Below are 20,409 nucleotides of genomic sequence, written 5' to 3'. Positions count from 1 at the left end.
ACCAGTGGCACCGCTATGGGCACCCGCATGGCCCCACAATATGCTAACATTTTTATGGCTGACCTGGAACAACGCTTCCTCAGCTCTCGTCCACTCACGCCCCTTCTCTACCTACGCTACATTGATGACATCTTCATCATCTGGACCCATGGGAAGGAGACTCTGGAAGAATTCCACCACGATTTCAACAGCTTCCACCCCACCATCAACCTCAGCCTGGACCAATCTACATGGGAGGTCCACTTCCTAGACACCACGGTACAAATAAGTGATGGTCACGTTAACACCACCGTATACCGAAAACCCACCGACCACTATGCCTACCTTCATGCCTCCAGCTTCCATCCCGGACACACCACACGATCCATCGTCTACAGCCAAGCACTGAGGTACAACCACATATGCTACAATCCCTCAGACAGAGACCAACACCTACAAGATCTTCACCAAGCATTCTCAAAACTACAATACCCGCATGAGGAAATAAGGAAACAAATCAACAGAGCCAGACGTGTACCCAGAAGCCTCCTGCTGCAAGACAAGCCCAAGAAAGAAACCAACAGAACTCCACTGGCTATCACCTACAGTCCTCAGCTTAAACCTCTCCAATGCATCATCAGTAATCTACAACCCATCCTGGACAACGATCCCTCGCTTTCACAGACCTTGGGAGGCAGGCCAGTCCTCGCCCACAGACAACCCGCTAACCTTAAGCATATTCTCACCAGCAACCACACACCGCACTATAGTAACTCTAACTCAGGAACCAATCCATGCAACAAACCTCGATGCCAACTCTGCCCACATATCTACACCAGCGACACCATCACAGGACCTAACCAGATCAGCTACATCATCACCGGTTCATTCACTGCATGTCCACCAATGTTATATACGCCATTATGCTTTTTACAAATCCAGACTAACACGGCTACCCCTCTGATACTTAAATCCTTATTTAGGCACTTAAGCCAATGGTCTGATTTTCAGAGGTACCAAGTACCTACACCTTCCACTGAAGTCACTAAGTTAGAAGTTTATTAATATAGCATCTTAGCCGTAGACCACTGAGCATAACACAACAAACAAATACAAATTTTAAATCAACACAACTCCAAAAAAGATACAAATTTTAAAAACACAAGATTAACCCTTTCCTAAAATCAGATACACCTTTAAAATTACCACCCCAATACAATATATGAAAATATGGTAAAAACAATTGGGAATACATTGTTTCAGGGGTTCTCAAACTTCATTATACCATGACCCCCTTCTGACAACAAAAATTACTACACGACCTCACGAGGGGGACCAAAGCCTGAGCACACCCGAGCCCCACTGCCCTGGGTGGGGAGGCCAAAGCCTGAGCCTCACCACTCCAGGCAGGGAGTGGGAGGCAAAGCTGAAGCCCAAGGGCTTCAGCCCCAGGCAGAGGGCCTGTAACCTGAGCCCCGCTGCTGAAACCTTTGAGCTTCAGCTTTGGCCCTAGGCGGTGGGGCTCACACTTCAGCCCCAGGCCCCAGGAAGTCTAAGCCAGCCCTGGCGACCCCATTAAAAGGGGTCACGACCCACTTTGGGATCTCGACCCACGGTTTGAAAACTGCTGCATTGTTTCATTAAGGTCAAAGATAGCCTCTCTTTCACATACTGTTTTCTTATTTTTATGACCAACCAAGCAGATTGGGCCTCACAGGCAAGGGAATACCACTGAGGTTTAGCAATGAGTTGGGCACAGAGCTCATCAGTGGCATCACGACTGAGGCAACTTTGTGCATGCCCACTGGTAGAAATTTAGGGGACTTTACCAGTGGAAACTTCAGCACCTAGGGAGTTTAGGCACCTACAGGGTTAGGTGGTAGCTGAATGGGGGTTTTGATAATCTAAATTTTGTACTTCAGTGCTTAAAGTGGCAGTTAGGTACTTAAGTCTCCCTAATATCCCTTTAATAAAAGGATTAAATTAAAATTATAAAGTTACTACTTATAATAATGGCTAAGATCAGGAATTCAATCTGAATAACTACAATGCAGACTAGCACTCTCAAAGATATATATATTTTTTTTATAATGGAGCTATACCTATCTCATAGAACTGGAAGGGACCCTGAAAGGTCATTGAGTCCAGCCCCCTGCCTTCACTAGTAGGACCAAGTACTGATTTTGCCCCAGATCTCTAAGTGGCCCCCTCAAAGACTGAACTCACAACTCTGGGTTTAGCAGGCCAATGCTCAAACCACTGAGCTATCCCTCCCCCCGAAGGTCTCAGTGTGACTAGTTATATTCTGTGTCTGCTGCTAACTGGCTTGCATCCCAGTCTTATACTGGAAACAGAAAGCCATATTTGTCTTTCAGCTGTTGCTGTTTGTTAGGACCCAATAAACATGGCTAACTCTTCCATAGTAACCACTGCTAAAATGTTAGACCAAAACCACAAGGTGAAAGAAAAACTACTGCTTTCATTAGCCATTTGTTCATGAAAGATGAAACGACAACTGCAAGTTTCAAAATTCCTGATGCCTGCCTCTTGGAGAAAAAAATAAGAAAATTCTCACATTGCTGTCAGCAAATGAAGACAATCATACAAACGATCACAACATTTGTTTGTGTATATAGTCTGGTCTCATGTTAGACTACAAGATATATATGAAAATATAAATCCAGGAGTTTACTGTATGTTCTGGAGAAGTTCTGCGTTTCACTGCACATCAAAAAAATCTGTTACAGCCCTCCATTAAAAGATAACTAAGGGATTTTCTTACAAAGAAAATGCAGATTACCATTTACAGCATATTAGATACTGTAGGTTTAAATTCCTGTGACAAGAAGCTATGAAAGGGGGAGGGATGGGGATCATCATATCAATTAAAGCAGAGAAGTATTATTTTCTTGGCAGATGTGGCATGGTTGTTGATTAATGTTATATTTCAGAGATGCCATGACTAAATGATCTTGTTTACAGTGAAGATATATTCTTTTCACCCTGCAAAAAGAATACTGAAAACTACCAAGAAAGCCCATGTAAATTTAAAGGAACTTATGTTTAAATGATGTATTCAATATTTATAGAATTAATTCCACTCATTTATAGAACTAGAACAAGTCAGTGCTGACAGTATAAGACAGTCAGCTTGGCAAGCACAATTATTGTCTTGGTAACTTCAGTAAACAGAACTCTTTTTGCAGGACTCAGTTTAAATAAAACAGGCTGGGACAGATTGAACAGTTTAGTTAGCACTTCCAACCTTTCAATAGCTAGACCAAAGTATGAATATTTAAATTACAGTATTTCTAAGATTAAGAGGTTAAGGAATAAGTTTTCAGTAGCTTTTGTACAGTAAATATGGTTTGCCTTGTGAGTGTTGACAGCTTTTCCTTTTGTCACAGTAAATCTACTGGAAATATCATGGCACCAGCAAGGGGATATGATAATACAACAGTTTGCTCGTATATAGAATCCTTCATCTAAGGATCTCAAAGTACTTTTAAACATTAATTAAGGATCATTAATTAAGCAGAATAAGGACAATAGATTTCAAAAAAGCATACATTAACAAACTAAGAAAACTGGTAGAAAATGTAAGGGAAAAAGTAGTTCAGAAGCACTGGCAGTTTCTCAAAGAGACCATATTAAAGGCACAACAGCAAACTATCCTGATTTGAAGGAAAGATAGGAAGAATAGTAGGAGGCCAATATGGCTACATCAGGAGCTCTTTATTTACCTGAAAATCAAAAAGCAATCCCACAAAAAGTAGAAACATGGACAAACTGCTAACGAGGAGCACAAAAGAAGCACAGCACAAACATGTAACATAAAACATTCCATTTACAAATACCTGGAAGATGAAGGGGTGATCACTAGTAGCCAGCATGGATTTACCAAGAACAAATTATGCCTAACCAGCTTGATTTCCTTCTTTGACAAAGTAACTGATTTGGTGGACAGAGGAAACGTGGTAGAGATAATATACCTGGACTTTTGCAAGACTTTTAACACAGTCCCACATGACATTCTCATAATTAAGCTGGATACATATCATTAAGTGGATACTTAGTTGGTTAAACAACCGCAAACAAAGAGTATTAATGGAATGATGTCAGATTGGAAGGAGATCTCAAGTGGGATTCTACAGGGATCTGTTCTGGGCCTGGTGTTATTTAACATCTTTTTTAATAACCTTCATGTAGGAATAGAGAGCATACTGATCAAGTTTGCAGATGACACAAAGCTGGGAGGGTTGCAAACACTATGGAAAATAGAACTAAAATTCAAAGGGATCTTGATAAATTGGTGAACTGGGCTATAGATAACAAAATGAAATTCGACAAAGACAAATATCAAGTACTACACTTAGGGAAGAAAAACAAATGTACAAATACAGAATGGGAGATAACTGGCTTGGCAGCAGCATTGCTGAGAAGGATCTGGGAGCTGTGGTAGATCACAACCTCCACATGAGTAAACAATGCAATGCTGTTGCAAAAAAAACCCAAATGCAATTTTGGGTTACATTAACAGAAGTATAGCATGCAAGTCACAGGAGGTGATACTACCACTCTACTTGATGTTGGTTAGGCCTCAGCTGGAGTACTATGTCCAATTATGGTCACTGCTGTATAAAAAGGATGTAGAAAAACTGGAAAGGATCCAGAGGTGAGTGACAAAAATGATCAAACCGATGGAATGTAAGCCATATGAGCAAAGGCTGAAGGAACTGGGTATGGTTAGTTTAGAAAAGAGGAGATTAAGGGGGGGACATGATAGTGGTCTTCAAATACTTGAAAGGCTACCATAAGAAAGGTGGAGAAAATTTGTTCTCTCTTGGCACAGAGGGCAGTACAAGAGGCAATAGATTCAACTATAACATAGCAGATTTAGATTAAATCTCAGGAAAAATTTCCTAACTCTAAGAACAGTAGACAATGAAACACAAACTGCCTAGGGAAGTCGTAGAATCTCCTTCACTGGAGATTTTCAAAAAGAGGCTGGCTAGCCCTCTGTCTTGGATGGTTTAGACTCAACAAATCCTGCATCTTGGCAGGATGTTAGCCTAGATGACCCTGGCAGTATCCTCTGACCCTATGGTTCTATGATTTTATGTAGGGACAACATCAGAGAGGTTGAGTTACACCTAGCAAGGAACATAAAAGACAGTAAGAAGGGGTTATATAAATACATTAGGAGCAAGAGAAAGATGAAGGAAAGTGTAGGTCCATTGGTCAGCTAATAACAGATGACACCAAAAAGGCTGAGGCATTTAATGCCTATTTTGCATCAGTCTTCACTAAAAAAGGTTAATTGTTAATCTTAATACACTTAATATCAACAACCAGGGGGAAGAAACATAAACCAAAAATAGTGATAGAACTGGTTAAAGAATATTTAAATAAGTTAGATATATTCAAGCCAGTAGGGGCTGATGACATTCATCCTAGGGTACTTAAGGAACTAGCTGAAGTAATCTCAGAACCATTAGCGATTATCTTTCAGAACTCATGGGGGACAGGTGAGGTCCTAGAGGACTGGACAAGGTCAAACATAATACCTATCTTTAAAAAGGGAACAAAGAGGACCCAGGGAATTATAGATCAGTTAGCCTATCTTCAATACCCAGAAAGATACTGGAACAAATTATTGAATAATAAATTTGTAAACATCTACAGCAATGGCTTTGAACCTTTCCAGACTATTGTACCCCTTTCAGGAGTCTAATTTGTCTTGCACATCCCAAGCTTCACCTCACTTAAAAACTACTTGCTTTCAAAATCAGACATAACAATACAAAAGTGTCACAGCAAACTATTACTGAAAAATGTCTTTCTTACTCATTTTTACCATATAATTATAAAATAAATCAATTGGAATATAAATATTGTACTTATATTTCAGTGTATAGTATATAGAGCAGTATAAGCGAGTCATTGTCAGTATGAAATTTTAGTTTGTACTGACTTTGCTAGTGCTTTTTATGTAGCCTGTTGTAAAAGTAGGCAAATATCTAGATGAGTTGATGTACCCCCTGGAAGACCTCTGTATACCCCCAGGGGTACAGTTGAGAACCACTCTTCTAGAGTATAATAGAGTGATAAGTAGTAGCCAACATGTATTTGTCTAGAACAAATCATGCCAAACAAACCTCATTTCCTTCTTTGACAGGGTTACTGCCCCAGTGGATAGGAGAGAAGCAGTAGACATGACATAGTTTGATTTTAGTAAGGCTTTTGACACAGTCCCATATGACAATCTCATAAGCTAACTAGGGAAATGTGGTCTAGGATAAATTACTATAAAGTGGGTGCACACCTAGTGGAAAAACAATGCTCAAAGAGCAGTTATCAATCGTTCACTGTCAATCAGGGAGGACATATCTAGTGGAGTCCCATGGAGGTCTGTGCTGGGCCCAGTACCGTTCAATATTTTCATTAATGACTTGGATAATGGAGTGGAGAATACACTTGTAAAATCTTCAGATGACACCAAGCTGGGAGGGGTTGCAAGCATTTTGGAGGACAGGATTAGAATTCAACATGTCATTTATAAATTGGAAAATTGGTCTGAAATCAATAAGATGAAATTCAACAAAGACAAGTTCAAAGTACTTCACTTAGGAAGGCAAAATCAAATGCATAAACACAAAATGGGGAATAACTGGCTAGGCTGCAGAAAAGGATCTGGGAGTTACAGTGGATGACAAATTGAATATGAACCAACAAAATGACGCAGTTGCAAAAAAGGCAAATATCATTCTGGGATGCTGTAACAGGGTATACAAATTCTGCACCAGTAAGTAAGGAGTTAAGCAGCTGCTCTGGGCCCAGGCAGCTCACCCTGCCACACCTGCAAAGCATGCATGGCTTGGAGGAGGAGATCAAAAGGAGAACAGGCAAGTCTAGTGGGGCAGCAAATAGTGGAGGTGTACAGGCCTACACTCTGAGTTACTGGGAAGGAGCACTATAGGAGCTCTTGCGGCCTGAGGCCTGGCTGTACTGTTGTTGCCAAACCCAAAAGGAAGAGATTTGTGATTCTCAGGAGGCCTGAGACTTTATTTTTGATTCCAGTTATTTAATGTCGAGAAAGAGGGGACTGGAAGGAAGTGATCCATGGAGGCAGCAGTATAGCACTTTGGGGATGTAAGACTTCGCTGCTTACACTGGACCTTGGATCGGAACATGGTGGAGACAGTGGGCCCAGGTTTCCCTACTATCTCCCAGAGGGTGTTGAATGCAGAAGCCTACCCCTGATATGAGAAATCTAAAGGAGAGAAGGCCATGAGGTCAGAAGGGTCAAGATCCCAACACCTCAACCCATGGGGAGATCCAGGGCTCCCCTCTCCTAACCCAGAGGGCAGACTAAACATGTCCTGGCTGGAGGGCTGAGTCACAGAAGGAACTGACTACCACAGGACCAGCATAGCTATCAACATGGGGCTCCAAGAAAGACGAGGAACTGCCAGGCCCTGCGCAAACACTGGGTGGCACTATGGAGATCTATCTCCCTAGTCATATATAGAGCATGGGTGGTGATTGTCCTGCTCTGCTCGGCACTGATGAGGACTCAGCTGGAGTACTGTGTTCAATTTGAGGCATGACAAACTGGTGAGAGTCCAGAGGAGAGCAATAAAAATGATAAAAGATTTAGAAAACCTGACCTACGAGGAAAGGCTAAAAAACTGCACATTTATTCTTGAGAAAAGACGACTGGGGGGAGGGGAAGACCTGATAACAATCTTCAGGTATGTTAAAGACTGTTATAAAGAGGACAGTGATCAGTTATTCTCCATGTCCACTGAACGCAGGAGAAGAAGTAATGGGCTTAATCTGCAGCAAGGGAGATTTAGATTAGGTATTAGGAAAAACTTTTTAACTATAAGGATAGTTAAGGGAGGCTGTGGAATTTCTGGCTAGGTCTACACTACAGCGGGGTTCCGACCTAAGATACGCAACTTCAGCTACGTGAATACCGTAGCTGAAGTTGCGTATTTTAGGTCGGCTTACCTGGCGGTGAGGACGGGGGAAAGTCGACCGCTGCCGCGCTGCCGCCGACTCCGCTGCCGCCTCTTGCCGAGGTGGATTTCCGGAGTCGACGGCAGAGCGTTCAGGGATCGATTTTACCGCGTCCTCACGAGACGCGGTAAGTCGATCCCCGATAGACCGATTGCTACCCGCCGGATCGGCGGGTAGTGAAGACATAGCCTCTGTCACTGGATGTTTTTAGGAGTAGGTCAGACAAGCACCTGTCAAACCCTCTCTCCATCCACAAGGAGGTAGAGCATGTATACTGACACTATAAATTCCCCATGCTGCCCCACCAATTTCACTCAGCTCTCACCTGAAGTGACCATCTCCAGGACCTGGGATAGCTCAGGCTATGTCTACACTACAGCATATGTTGGCATAGCTTGCATATGTTGCTCAGTGTGTGAATAAATCACCCTCCTGAGTGACATAAGTTAAACCAACATAAGCGCCAGGGTGAACAGTGCTATGTCAGCAGGAAAGCTTCTCCTGCCGACATAGCTTCTGCTGCTCACGGGGGCTGAAGTAGTGAAGCGGATGAGAGAGCTCTCTCCTGTTGGCTTAGAGAGCTTACAGAGGCGCAGCTGCATTGGTGCATCTGTGCTGCTGTATACTCTCTAGTGTAGCCATGCTCTCGGTCTCTATGGTCTGTCAATCCTTTGCTGAGACTTCCAACAAGAGTACCCGTTAACACCAAAGGTGATCATGATTTTGTGATGTAGACATTAGTCTACTGGGATCTGGATTTAAACCACTAATTTATTTCAAACAGGCCAAAATACAGTTCTCAGATGGTCAAAACTGTCAGTCTACTATTTCACGTTTGGAACTGGATTATAAATGTCTTGGGATAGAGACTAAGATCCTGATCCCTCACTCTGTTATGCATGTGATTAACTTTATGCATGCAAATAGTCCCATTGGTGAATAGTCACACTGAATTCATTGAGACTGCACATACGCATAAAGTTACCTAAGTGTTTTAATAGGACCTATGTCATAGATGTATGTGGGGCCACAAATGCCAGCATTCAAAACATTTTATTTATTTAAATTTACAATAATAAAAGGTGCCCTTACATAATTAATCATACAATACAGACAATTAAATTAAACCTCAGCAGCACTGAAATCAATTCCACAGGACCTTGGCTGGCAAGCCACCTGCCCCTTCATCATCTAGGAAGCACATGATTAGCCCTCTCCAGAGACCCTATCTTTTGCAGTGTGCCTGCAAAGTCACCAAATTTGGGTTATTTCAGAACAAGTGAGGGAGCAAGTTCCAGAGTCCTGAAGCCCTCATAGAGAATGCTCTAACGGCCTTTTATAATGAGGGGGACCAGCTTGAACAGCCCTGCTGGCCACAGCTATGGCAGTATGGCAATGGTAGAGGTGAGCCAACAGTTTAGGCCAGTCCTAGGCCATTTAGGGCTTTATAGATCATGACCAACACCTTAAACTCCACTTGGAGACCAATGGGCAGCTAGTGCAGGTCCCAGAGCAATGGGGTCATGTGCTCCCAGTGAGATGCCCCCTTCAATAAGAGAGCATACACATTCAGCACAAGCTTCAGTCTTTGAGTGGTTTTAAGGTGTAGTCCCATGCAGATCACATTACAATAGTTTACTCTTGAGGTGACAAAAGCATGGATACCAGTAGCAAGGTATGGTATGGAAAGAAAAGGTCACAACCTTCTAGCCAGACACAGATGGTAAAAAGCTGACTGGGTCACTGCTGTAATATGATTATTAAACAGTGTCTGAATATCTAAAATCGTCCCTGGTTTGTGGACACCATTAACTAATGGCAGATGTACTCTCTCAACCAAAGTGGCTGATATTGCCTCTGCCAACTCCTCTGGCTACTTCCGTCCAACCCACCATCATCAACTCACCCTTAGCTGGCTGAGGTGCTGAACTACATCATCTGAATCAGACAAGATGAAGACATACAGCTGAATGTCATTTGCGTACTGAAAACACCAAGCCACATACCCCATTACTAGCCCTCCTAACAGCCCTATATTCACACTGAACAGGAGGGGTAAGGTAATGGTCCCCAATCAGGGTCTGGTTGGGAAGCATGGCCTAGTAGTCATGGCCACAACCCCAGACTGCCAAGGGGGTTGTGGGGAGGGGAGCCCGGGCCCTCCCACTCTACTGGGCTTCAACCCAGGGCCCTTCAGGCTACCAGTAACCTAGCACCCAAGGCTAATTAAGGCTGTCCTCTCTGGGCCTCTTCCTCTCGTCTTCCCCTCTGGGGTCAGCTCAGTCTAAGGCCTTAGCCTGGTTGGAAAATCCAAATCAACAGAAACAAGAGGGAGTTGCCACTGTCCATGGCCACAGGATACTTCCCTCTCTGCTTGTCTCTGCGGAGGGTCCTCCCTTCCCTCAAGGAGGGCTCCTTTGGGCAACCGTGTTAGAGCCTTTAGGTTTCCCTCTGCTCTGCTGGAGCTATGGGCTGCAGGTCTGCTCACCTTCAGCTCTGCTCGCCAAATGAGCTAATTCACTGCCTTTTTAATTCCTCCAGCAGATGGAGCATGTGCTGCAAGTGCGGTGGGGCATGGCTGGCTGAGCCTAAAATAAGCCCTTCTTGCTCAGTGTAGAGTTTGTACACCCCATCCCAGGTGACAATAGCACACTGCAGCACCGCACACTTGAGCTCTTTAGAAAGAAGAGCAGTAGCCCAAAACTACCTGTTGAGATCTCACTGAGAGAAAAGAACAAAGTCACTCTAGAGCAGCACTGTCCACTCCCACTAGGTCCACAAGCAAGCCTTCTGATCAATGGAATCGAAGGGAACTCAGAGCATAATACTACCATCTGGGGCCAGATTTTTCAAGGTAGTTAAGCATCTAACTCTCATTGAAATCAATGGGAATTAAACATCTAAATATCTTTTAAAATCTTATCCCTGGTCTTGATCCATCACTAGGTGGTGGTCGACCAAATAATAGCAACCGCATTAATATTCATCAATCCACAGTCATCAGATAGTAATTTTCCCTCATTACCCATCAGGCTGGATTAGAACAGGTGACCTAAAAGTGTAAGGTTATTATCAATCAACCCCTTGAGCCTTCCTTAACGTCCCTTTTGTAAACATGCTAAATATCTCTACCCTTCAAAATCCAGCCAGGACCAATCACTATATATTATATACAGATGACTAAACAATCATATATCAGAGTAAACAATTACTCCCATTACTTGGTTTAAATTTAATTTGTGTACAAATAAAAACCTGCAATTTTATCAAAAACAAGTGAGTTGTTTATAAATGTTATAGTACATTTGTTGAAAACAACAGGCAATATAAGTGGAGTCTAGTGAATTATTTTTAATACTTTTCAAGAGTATTTTTACGTACCTTTATAGTAAGTTATGTAATAGAGTAACCTAACATACCTGAAAGACAAATATATAGAAATTAACATTGAGATATTCTAGTTCTCACAGTACCATTTTATTAGAGAACTGTTTAATAGCTTCTTTACATAATTTTAAAAAGTGTGTGTATGAGTGTTAATTCTCTGAGCATACAAAGTAATATCAGACATTATTCTGATCTGTTGCCCAGGCACAAGCCCTTGCTAGTTTATTCCAAACTAACTCTTCTGGAATGAGCCTGCTCAGTCTCCAGTGCCAGGATGGGCTTTAACTTTAAACCAAATAAGGCAGCAGCTTGCCAAACTTGGAGGTGACGTTTGATTCTAGCTATTAACATGGAGCTGAGCCACTGATGAATGTATGACTGAATGGACACATGATTCCTTACTTCCAGCGAGTGTTACAGTCCTAATCTAACAGTTTCTACCAAATTTGCTATTGTCTGTCAGAACCTCCAGGTACATTTCAATACACTAACTAGATAAAGAATGTAATTTCCATTCAGAAAACCTACACCTTGTAGAAACACATCTCCCTTTTAAATCGAAAACATAGAAATGCTTTGTAACTTAGTTATTAAATACAAAAAACACATTTAAATGAAGCCAGGTTTGAAACACAAACTAACAACAGAAAGGAAATTCCCATGTAGTGTTATAACTATATTCTTAACTCATGCTAAAGTGATAAAGGCACAACAGAGATATTATCAAGGTTGGTAGATTCAAAATTTCAGGCAGTCAGTACTATGATAATGGGATGGATAGATGGATATTTGATGTATTTTTATATCTGTTTGCAAACACAAGGAAGGGTTGGGGTTTTCTAAGGGGTCTAAGGGTATTAGGTGCTTAAATCCCAATGAACTTCAAGGTGAGTGAGACATCTAATTCCCTTAGGGACCTTTAAAAATCCCAGCCATATTTTATATGTGCCTCTTTCTCTTCCTTCACCATACACTTCAGTGTTCTTTTTAAAAAGATATTTTAAAAAAATCAGTGTCCAGATCTCAGATAATATGAAAGCCCTACAAAAACCCAGAGTGCCCAGAAAGGCAACATTAGGTTTATTTTAATAATTCAGTTTCCAGCTTCTCAGTTGTTTAGAAAAAAATCACTTAGAAATAATATATTTCACAAATTTACAAAAAAATGCCATGTCAGCAAAATGTTATTTTTGTATTTAATATTTCTTCGTTAATTTATGACAGACCTTTAGTGCAGGCCTTAAAAAAACTCCAAGATGCCTATTCACCACTGCAAAGTGACACGCTTCCCAGGGCAAGTAAGAGAGGGGTTAAGTCTTCAACTTCTGCAGGATTTTAAGAAAAAATTCTAGCCCCTATGGTTGCAAAGGTGAGCCAAATATAAACCAATATAATGCTGTCTTCCTAAAGACTGCTCCAGTGAATTCTGGCATTAGAATGAAATTAAGAAGAATCTGATCAGTTTCAGTCTTGCTATTCAGAATCTCTGGGCAGCAGGAGGAAGCACTGGAGCTATGCACAAGGGAGGAAGACAGGAAAAGTAGAGATTGAGGCCTGGTCTACACCACATAGTTAGGTCGACGTAAGGCAGCCTTGTCCCGCCAATATAAGTGCTCTCCTACACGGACATAACAACTCCAACTGCACCTCCACAAGAGGCGTATGTCATTTTTTTTAGGGCAATGCAGAGTAGGTCTACAGTCTGGGGCTCAGTCGACCTAAGTTATGCAATTTCATCTATGTGAATAAAGTAGCTGGAGTCGATGTAGCTTAGGTTGACCTTTTGCTGTGTCTACACTGTGCTGGGTCGACGAGAGAAACTCTCCCATTGACTTACCTTATGCTTCTTGTTCCGGTGGAGTACCAGAGTTGACAGGAGAGTGATTGGCGGTCGATTTAAGATCTGCTAAACAACCCCGGTGGATAGATCGCCATGCGTCAATCCCCCCATAAGTGGAGACAAGCCACAGTGTCTGTGTAGACACTGTTATTTACATTGGCTGTTGGCTATCTTGTCAATTTCACAGCTGCTGCCCGGAGGCTCCCAACTCAGAAGCTGAGAAGCCTGGGCAGCTGGCCCCCGCTCCCAGCCGGGAGCCGAGAATCCAGGTGGGCTACTGCCAGGGAGCTGTGCTGAGCTAAGAGCTCTGGCTCTCAACCTGCCCCCCTTCCCCTTCCACACACACTTCAATCGGTGGAAGCACTCCTAGTGAGGACGTGCATCACCAACAGAAGGAGGACAGTGTGGTCCACCACAGTAATTACTGCAGTGGCTATAAGTCGACCTAACATAGGTTGACTTAAATCTGTAGTGCAGACATGCCCTGACAGAGGGGTATTGTAGTTGAGTCCCATCCACATTCACACATGTGAGAGAAAATTACCGGAATCCCTTCCCCCTCTCCCTCCCAACCACATATGCACTTGCAACAGCCAGTGGCTGGGGGAGGTGTACAATCACAAAGCTCAGCACCCTCCCTCTCCTCACACAAGGGCATGACTAGAGTACCAGAGCTCCCCTCCTTCACTTCAACCACGGAAGAGAAAGAGCAGACAGTACTTCAGATTTATCAGACACCCACTAACCAAAGACTGATATAAAAGATCAGCAGGATCCACGTTATTAACTAGTTATGCACCCTAACTATGGCATTATGAAAAACTGTATATACTGTATGCGAAGAGTCACAGTTTATTTTAAATTTAGTAACACTTACTAATCAATATTTTAGAGAGAACATAGATATATTTAATGTTTTTAAAGTCTGAAGCAGGAAATATGTTATGCACTGGCTGAAAATTCTAGCCTTTCACCTGTGAAGATCTGGGTTTAAAATACATACTATTTCACACATGCAAATGACTTTCAGAGTCTCAGGTTAGTATTCCCAGGTGGCTATTGGTCAAATCACACAAACATTGACTCAGTTTAGCAATTTATCATGACTAACAGGTAAAGTTCACAACTAGGATAGAAGTTTGTTACAGTTCAGGCATGGTGTAGAACAGGGGTCTGCAACCTCTGGCACGCGGCTCACCAGGGTAAGCACCTTGGCGGGCCGGGCCAGTTTGTTTACCTGCCGCATCTGCAGGTTTGGCCGATCACGGCTCCCACTGGCTGCAGTTCACCACTCTAGGCCAATGGGGGCAGTGGGAAGTAGCGCGGGCCGAGGGATGTGCTGGTCGCGGCTTCCCACCGCCCCCATTAGCCTGGAGTGGCGAACTGTGGCCAGTGGGAGCTGCAATCGGCCGAACCTGCAGACGCGGCAGGTAAACAAACTGGCTTGGCCCGCCAGGGTAAGCACCCTGGCAAGCTGCGTGCCAGAGGTTGCCGACCCCTGGTGTAGAATGAGAAGGCCATATCACGTGCTCTACATGTGCCTCCTATGGACTTTGATACAGGAAAATATCTCTGAAAATTGTATGAAATCAAGAAAACTGATAGAACTGTATTTTGCAGGCTCAGAAGAAGAAATATGGTCTACATCACACCTTCAAATGTGCATTGGGCTGACAGAAGAGACATCTATTTGGCACAGGCATCAAACTGAAGACTACCCAGCAAAGTCAGAAAAACAGGTAAGCTGGAATGTTTGAAGCAAACTGCAATCCAAGAAAACATACTTTGATCCAAAGGAAGCTATTAATAGGCAATCACATGACACAGTAATGACAATAAAAGATTGCACATTTATGGATAGGGAAGCTATGTTCCAAGACTGAATACTAATGATGTCAAGAAAACAAGAAAAGCTATTACACTAAAAAGAGAGCCACTTATCTATATAGTAATTGGAGTTCTTCGAGATGTGTGGTCCATATCTATATTCCACTATGGGGTACACATGTGCTCCATGCACCTGAAACTGAAATTTTTTTGCTAGTGTCCATTGGTCCACACCTGCACTCTTCCTCTCTTCAAGCTCCAAACTGAGGACATAAGGGGAAGTGTGGACCAAGTGCCGCTCCAGTTCCTTCTCTACTGCAAATCATGAGTAAAGGATCTGAAGCAGAGAAGGGCAGGTAGTGGAACAGAGACAGGGACTACACAAAGAACTTCAGTTACTATATAGATAAGTAACCAGGCACTGTAGATGACTGACAAGAAGTACTTATTAATGAGGAGGATATGAGGATCTTTGCAGTACTGATGACTGATGACTGAAGGACCACCAAATCAAAGGGATGCGTCAACTGCAGAGGCTTGCACTAGGGCAGTGGTGAGCAACCTGTGGCCTGTCAGGGTAATCCGCTGGCGGGCTGCCAGTTTGTTTACATTTGCACAGTCGCAGTTCGCCATTCCCGGCCAACGGGAGCTGCGGGAAGCAGCGGCCAGTACCTCCCTGCGGCCCACACCGCGTCAGGGACGGTACTTGGTCCTGCTGTGAAGGCAGAGGACTGGACTCGATGACCTTTCAAGGTCCCTTCCAGTTCTACATTACTATGATTCCCGCAGCTCCCATTGGCTGGGAATGGCGAATCGCAGCCACTGGGAGCTGCATGCGGCCGTGCAAATGTAAACAAAATGTCTGGCGGCCCGCCAGTGGATTACCCTGATTACACCAATGCACTAGAGCACAATGTCTGGCCACCCGCCAGCGGATTACCCTGATTACACCACTGCACTGGGGCATAATGTCTTGTGAAAGTATGGCCAGATGTCCATAGTGCTACTTAATAGATGTCAATGACTGGCACTTCATGAAGTGAGACTACCGAAGTTGCCTTGGCTCTGGTGACTCAGAATGACTATTTGCATCCTGAAGTGTTAAGCAAATCAACTAATAAACTAACCAAATCATTCATCAGAGAAGAGTTATCTGTTGAGCAGATTCTTTAGCAAGTCATGGAGATATGGAGAGTTATAAGAAGGTTGGAAAAAATATGTAAAAAAAAAAGGGAAGAGTAATCCTGACAATGACCAAAGTCTATCTTCAGTCTCTAGCATAATAACAATAATAGAAAATGTGTAAACATCAAAAGTATAATGAAGCCATGGGCAATAACCAGATGTAAATAATACATCTTGCAAGAAAAACTGGATTTTTAAAAAGAAATACAAAATTATGACATCAAGGAAATGCAGTAGATGTAATATATTGGTATTTTGGTAAAACATCTAATACATTACATTAAAAAAATCTCTTACAAAATGGATTAGAACTAGTTTGGATATGAGCACTGTCCTGTGGACTGAAAACTGATTGATGGACTACAAAGAGTAAATATATATGGTAAAATACATATTCATGCCGAGTGGAAGATCCAAGAGAGGGGATTCAGACTCCAGTCAAGTTCTATTGCACATCCATCATCTTGGTATCGGAGTATCAATGTAATAATGGAATTATCCTCCTACCTTCCTAAGCACACACTTGGCATCCTATCAGGAAGGGCTGTGGTATGCTCCCTTGTTGAAAAGGGCTGCTGGGCCACCCAGAAAGTTGACAGATCCCTAGACAACTGGCATCACCTCCCCGTTTTCCCCTCAGGCTCTCTGGGTGCTCAGAAGAAAAGATAAAGAAATCTGAGGAAATTTTCCACAAAACCAGGGGGATGACAATGCGCACCACTGTCCCACCCCCCAGCTTACCTACAGTTTCTCCTGGTCCACCTTGTTATAAGCACCTTCCCCTGAGAGGACCACAGACCACATGGAGAGGCCTCCAGAAAATGGTGGGGGAGCATAGTGAAGTGGAGGCAGTGAAGTCCCCTGCAATGGGGAATGGGAAATTTTTGCACTGAGCTATGGAACATAATCTGGGCCATTATTATCATTAAGCCAAATCCTTAAATCTTTACCCAGTTTTCTCTCTGTCTTTACTCTGGCAAAACTCCCACTGATTTTAGCTGACGTTTTGCCTAATTAATAGAATTTCCACTTTTCCATTGTATCTCAATACAAGGGCTAAGCCCTTAGCAGCAATAACAGAAAAGTGGTGTGGAATCAAGGTTGTCAGTGAAGAACTGGAACAATAGGAACACTTGCAGACTAACCTTGCTAGTATAAGATACTCATGGGGAACTATACCAGTACAATAGGGAAGGAAACATCTAAGAACAGCACCACTGGAAAATGTCTCTCTTTTACAGTCAGATATAAAAGAAATGCGAGTCAGGATGAAGCAGAAAGATGGAAAGAAAACATCAGCTGCCGCAACAGAACCAACTGGGAGCCAGAGTGAGCAGCACAAACTGAACGTACCTGCATAAGAACTACAGAATCCAAGACAATGCCAAAAGAAAGAGAAGTGGTTATCTATTACACTAGTTGCATTTTTGTTTCCAAGTCTATGTATAAGAAATATCTATGACACTGCTAAAAAATTTCAAGCCAGCACAAACATTTTATATGTATACACTGTACAAAATATATAGCCCAGTGGTTCTCAAACTTCTGTATTGGTGACCCCTTTCACACAGTAAGCTTCTGAGTGCGACCTGCCCTTCTAAATTAAACACATTTTTTATAATTAATATTATTATAAATGCTGGAGGTGAAGCGGGGTTTCAGGGGGAGGCTAACAGCTCATGACCCCCTGAAATAACCTCACGATCCCCAGTTTGAGAACCCCTGATATAGCTGAAAACTTCAAATGAAGGGCTAGAAAGACTTTGTGGTCAAGTAAATGACTGTATCACAAGCTGACTGAAATGCAAAATGATCATTCAGGAGGGAAAAAGCTCAATATTAAATATTTCTTGTTAGGTGAAATGTTGATGATGCTGTGGTATGGTTAAAACAAAGACAGTGCTGTAATACAATCACAACATCAAAAGTGAGACCACGTTGCTTTAAGAGAGAAATAGGAAGTTGTAACCTGAAGCTTACTGAATGCTGGGCTGGGCAGTACATGTGAGGCAGCAAATAAAGTAAATCTATTTGCTGTAAACTCCACAGAGCATCCAGACTGTTTTACCAAAGTTGGTACTCCCCCTGTGGGTGGAGGAGACAAGAGACGAGTGACGTCATACAGGAGCAGGGATAAAGTGCTGTTTATGCAGCTGTGGGATGAGAAAAAACTTCTTAGGCGTATCAAGGATCTGCTGCCCTGTCCAGCAAAGACACTGCTGACAGGATCTTTATTCCTACAGCTCAGCCTTCAGCTCCCTTTACCGAGCTAGGGAAAAAAGAAAAATAATCCAGTAATAGTAGCTATCAGAAAATTGGTGTACAATGCCACAGAACGTCGTTCTCCCAGGACCTGCTCCTTGGGGATTCAGGCTGACAGGAGGGATAGATTTTAACCAGCCTTTGATCATAACCAGGGTATGTGTTCTTTTCCATTTCCCTTTTATTATTTTTAACTTTGTTTTAGTTTTTGCTCTTTGACTTTTCTTGAGTGAAGCAATAAACGAGTGAACTAGCTGCAAGTTGCATTTATTACTGTTGTTCAAATTTAGAGTTGCTGAAAGTTGACAATTTTGAAATGATTTGTGTGTGTGTGAATTTTAAAGAGACTGCTTTATCAGGCAAAAAGGGCTTCATTCGACTCCTGCTCACACCTCCAAAATGAAATTCCAGTGTCGAGGGGACACTGGCAAGGGAAGAGGACAGTGTGATTTCCCAAAGCACCGAGATTTTCACTTTCCAGTTTCAGACCCCCAGGGAGCCAGAGACTAGCCTAAGATACTGACCATATTGCAGCTCTCATCAGTTCCAGTAACTGGCCCATGTGATCCTTGGGAGAGAGGGGGACTTTGCAGCTGTTCCTTGTGGCTGGATGTTTGTACACTAATCTTCATGTCAGCTTGAGTTAAGAAGAGTTTGTAATACAAATCTTTATCTAATTCAAGATCTGTGTATTGTAAGCAAAGGTAGTGGGGCCATGCTCCTACAAATGTACAGTTCTGTGTTTTCATTTATTTTACATCAGTGATTTATTACAAAGTTATTCTATCATGAACAAGCAAGAAAAAAAATCCTATGCATTAACTAATGGCTTTTAGTGATACTCAATATTAATCTCTTATAGTACTTCACATTTAAAGAGGATTAAGAACACAATCCCTCCTCTTTTTTCTGTATTCTAAGATATTATCCTGAAAACTGGCATTTATTTCAGAGACTGTCATTTAATAACTTCAACATACAAAAATCTATTTTCCATTCTTAAAGCAATAGCAAAACATATTTTCTGTCCATTAGGTAAACTTAGTTTAAGTATATATTGCTGAATAGGGCTTTACGAGACATACATCAAATACCAGAATCAGCATTCTTTATTTTCTGCTGGTTTACAGTACTTGCACATACTGAAAGCATATTTCATTATTCTCTTCCACCTCACTAACATAGTTTTGGAAGTACTGCACTGAGACTCAGAATTTAGACAATATATTAGTGCAGTATTACATAAGTGTCAGAACTTGAAGAATAAATACATCTGATGATGCCATGCAGTAAACGTATGTCAAACAGGAGTTTGTAGAAATGGTAAGCACCAAAATTCTACTGTAATTTACCCTAGTATAAATCTGAAGTAACTCCATGTAAGTCGATAGAGTTACTCCACATTTATACCAGCATAACTGAGATCCACTTTTGATCTTAAAATATAATGCTCTTAATTTGCTTGATGTTATATAAATGTATATGATAAATGTTTGTTATACGTGACATGAAAACTTTGGAGAAAAAAAAACATGTTGCGTAAAAAGAGTGAAAAATGTCTAGATGTATTTGGGACTTTCATTGCCTTTTATGGACTTACAAGGGGAAAACAGTTTCCATTATCTCTAATGAAAAATATTTTAGCAGTGTCTGGTTTATATTTCCCCTTTGTTTAGATTAAGTGCAATGAGGTTTAAAATTATACTAACAAAAGATAAATTACATTTATTGTAACTTTCTGAGGAATAAATAATTTTGCCATTGACTCATCATCATACCTACAGAGTGCGTTGAGACAAAAAAGCTGCTGGTTTGTAGTAAGATGTCAATGCTCATTAATCATGTGTTTCAAGTTGCAGAACCGTTGATATTATAAAACACATATAGGAAAAAGGAAATGTTTA

At 42.0% G+C, this 20,409-nt stretch overlaps 1 protein-coding gene across 3 annotated transcripts in view; it reads left to right on the top strand.

The window, feature by feature from the left end:
• The first annotated feature begins 18,365 nt into the window (after window positions 1–18,365).
• The window catches only part of PDLIM3 (PDZ and LIM domain 3), a 41,633-nt gene continuing 39,589 nt past the window's right edge, over window positions 18,366–20,409 (top strand). Inside the window, exon 1 of one of the 3 annotated variants that reach the window (XM_024219254.3) lies at window positions 18,366–18,661. In XM_024219254.3, the coding sequence (XP_024075022.1) occupies window positions 18,569–18,661 (93 nt within the window). In that variant the 5' untranslated portion in view covers window positions 18,366–18,568. The remainder of the gene's footprint in view (window positions 18,662–20,409) is intronic. The other 2 variants (XM_024219253.3, XM_024219255.3) reach the window with 2 other exon arrangements.

This window comes from Terrapene carolina, unplaced genomic scaffold (assembly GCF_002925995.2).
Source record: "Terrapene carolina triunguis isolate 2854851 unplaced genomic scaffold, T_m_triunguis-2.0 Scaffold66, whole genome shotgun sequence".
In the NCBI taxonomy this organism is placed as follows: Eukaryota; Metazoa; Chordata; order Testudines; family Emydidae; genus Terrapene; species Terrapene triunguis.
This window is presented reverse-complemented; position numbering and strand designations above follow the sequence as displayed.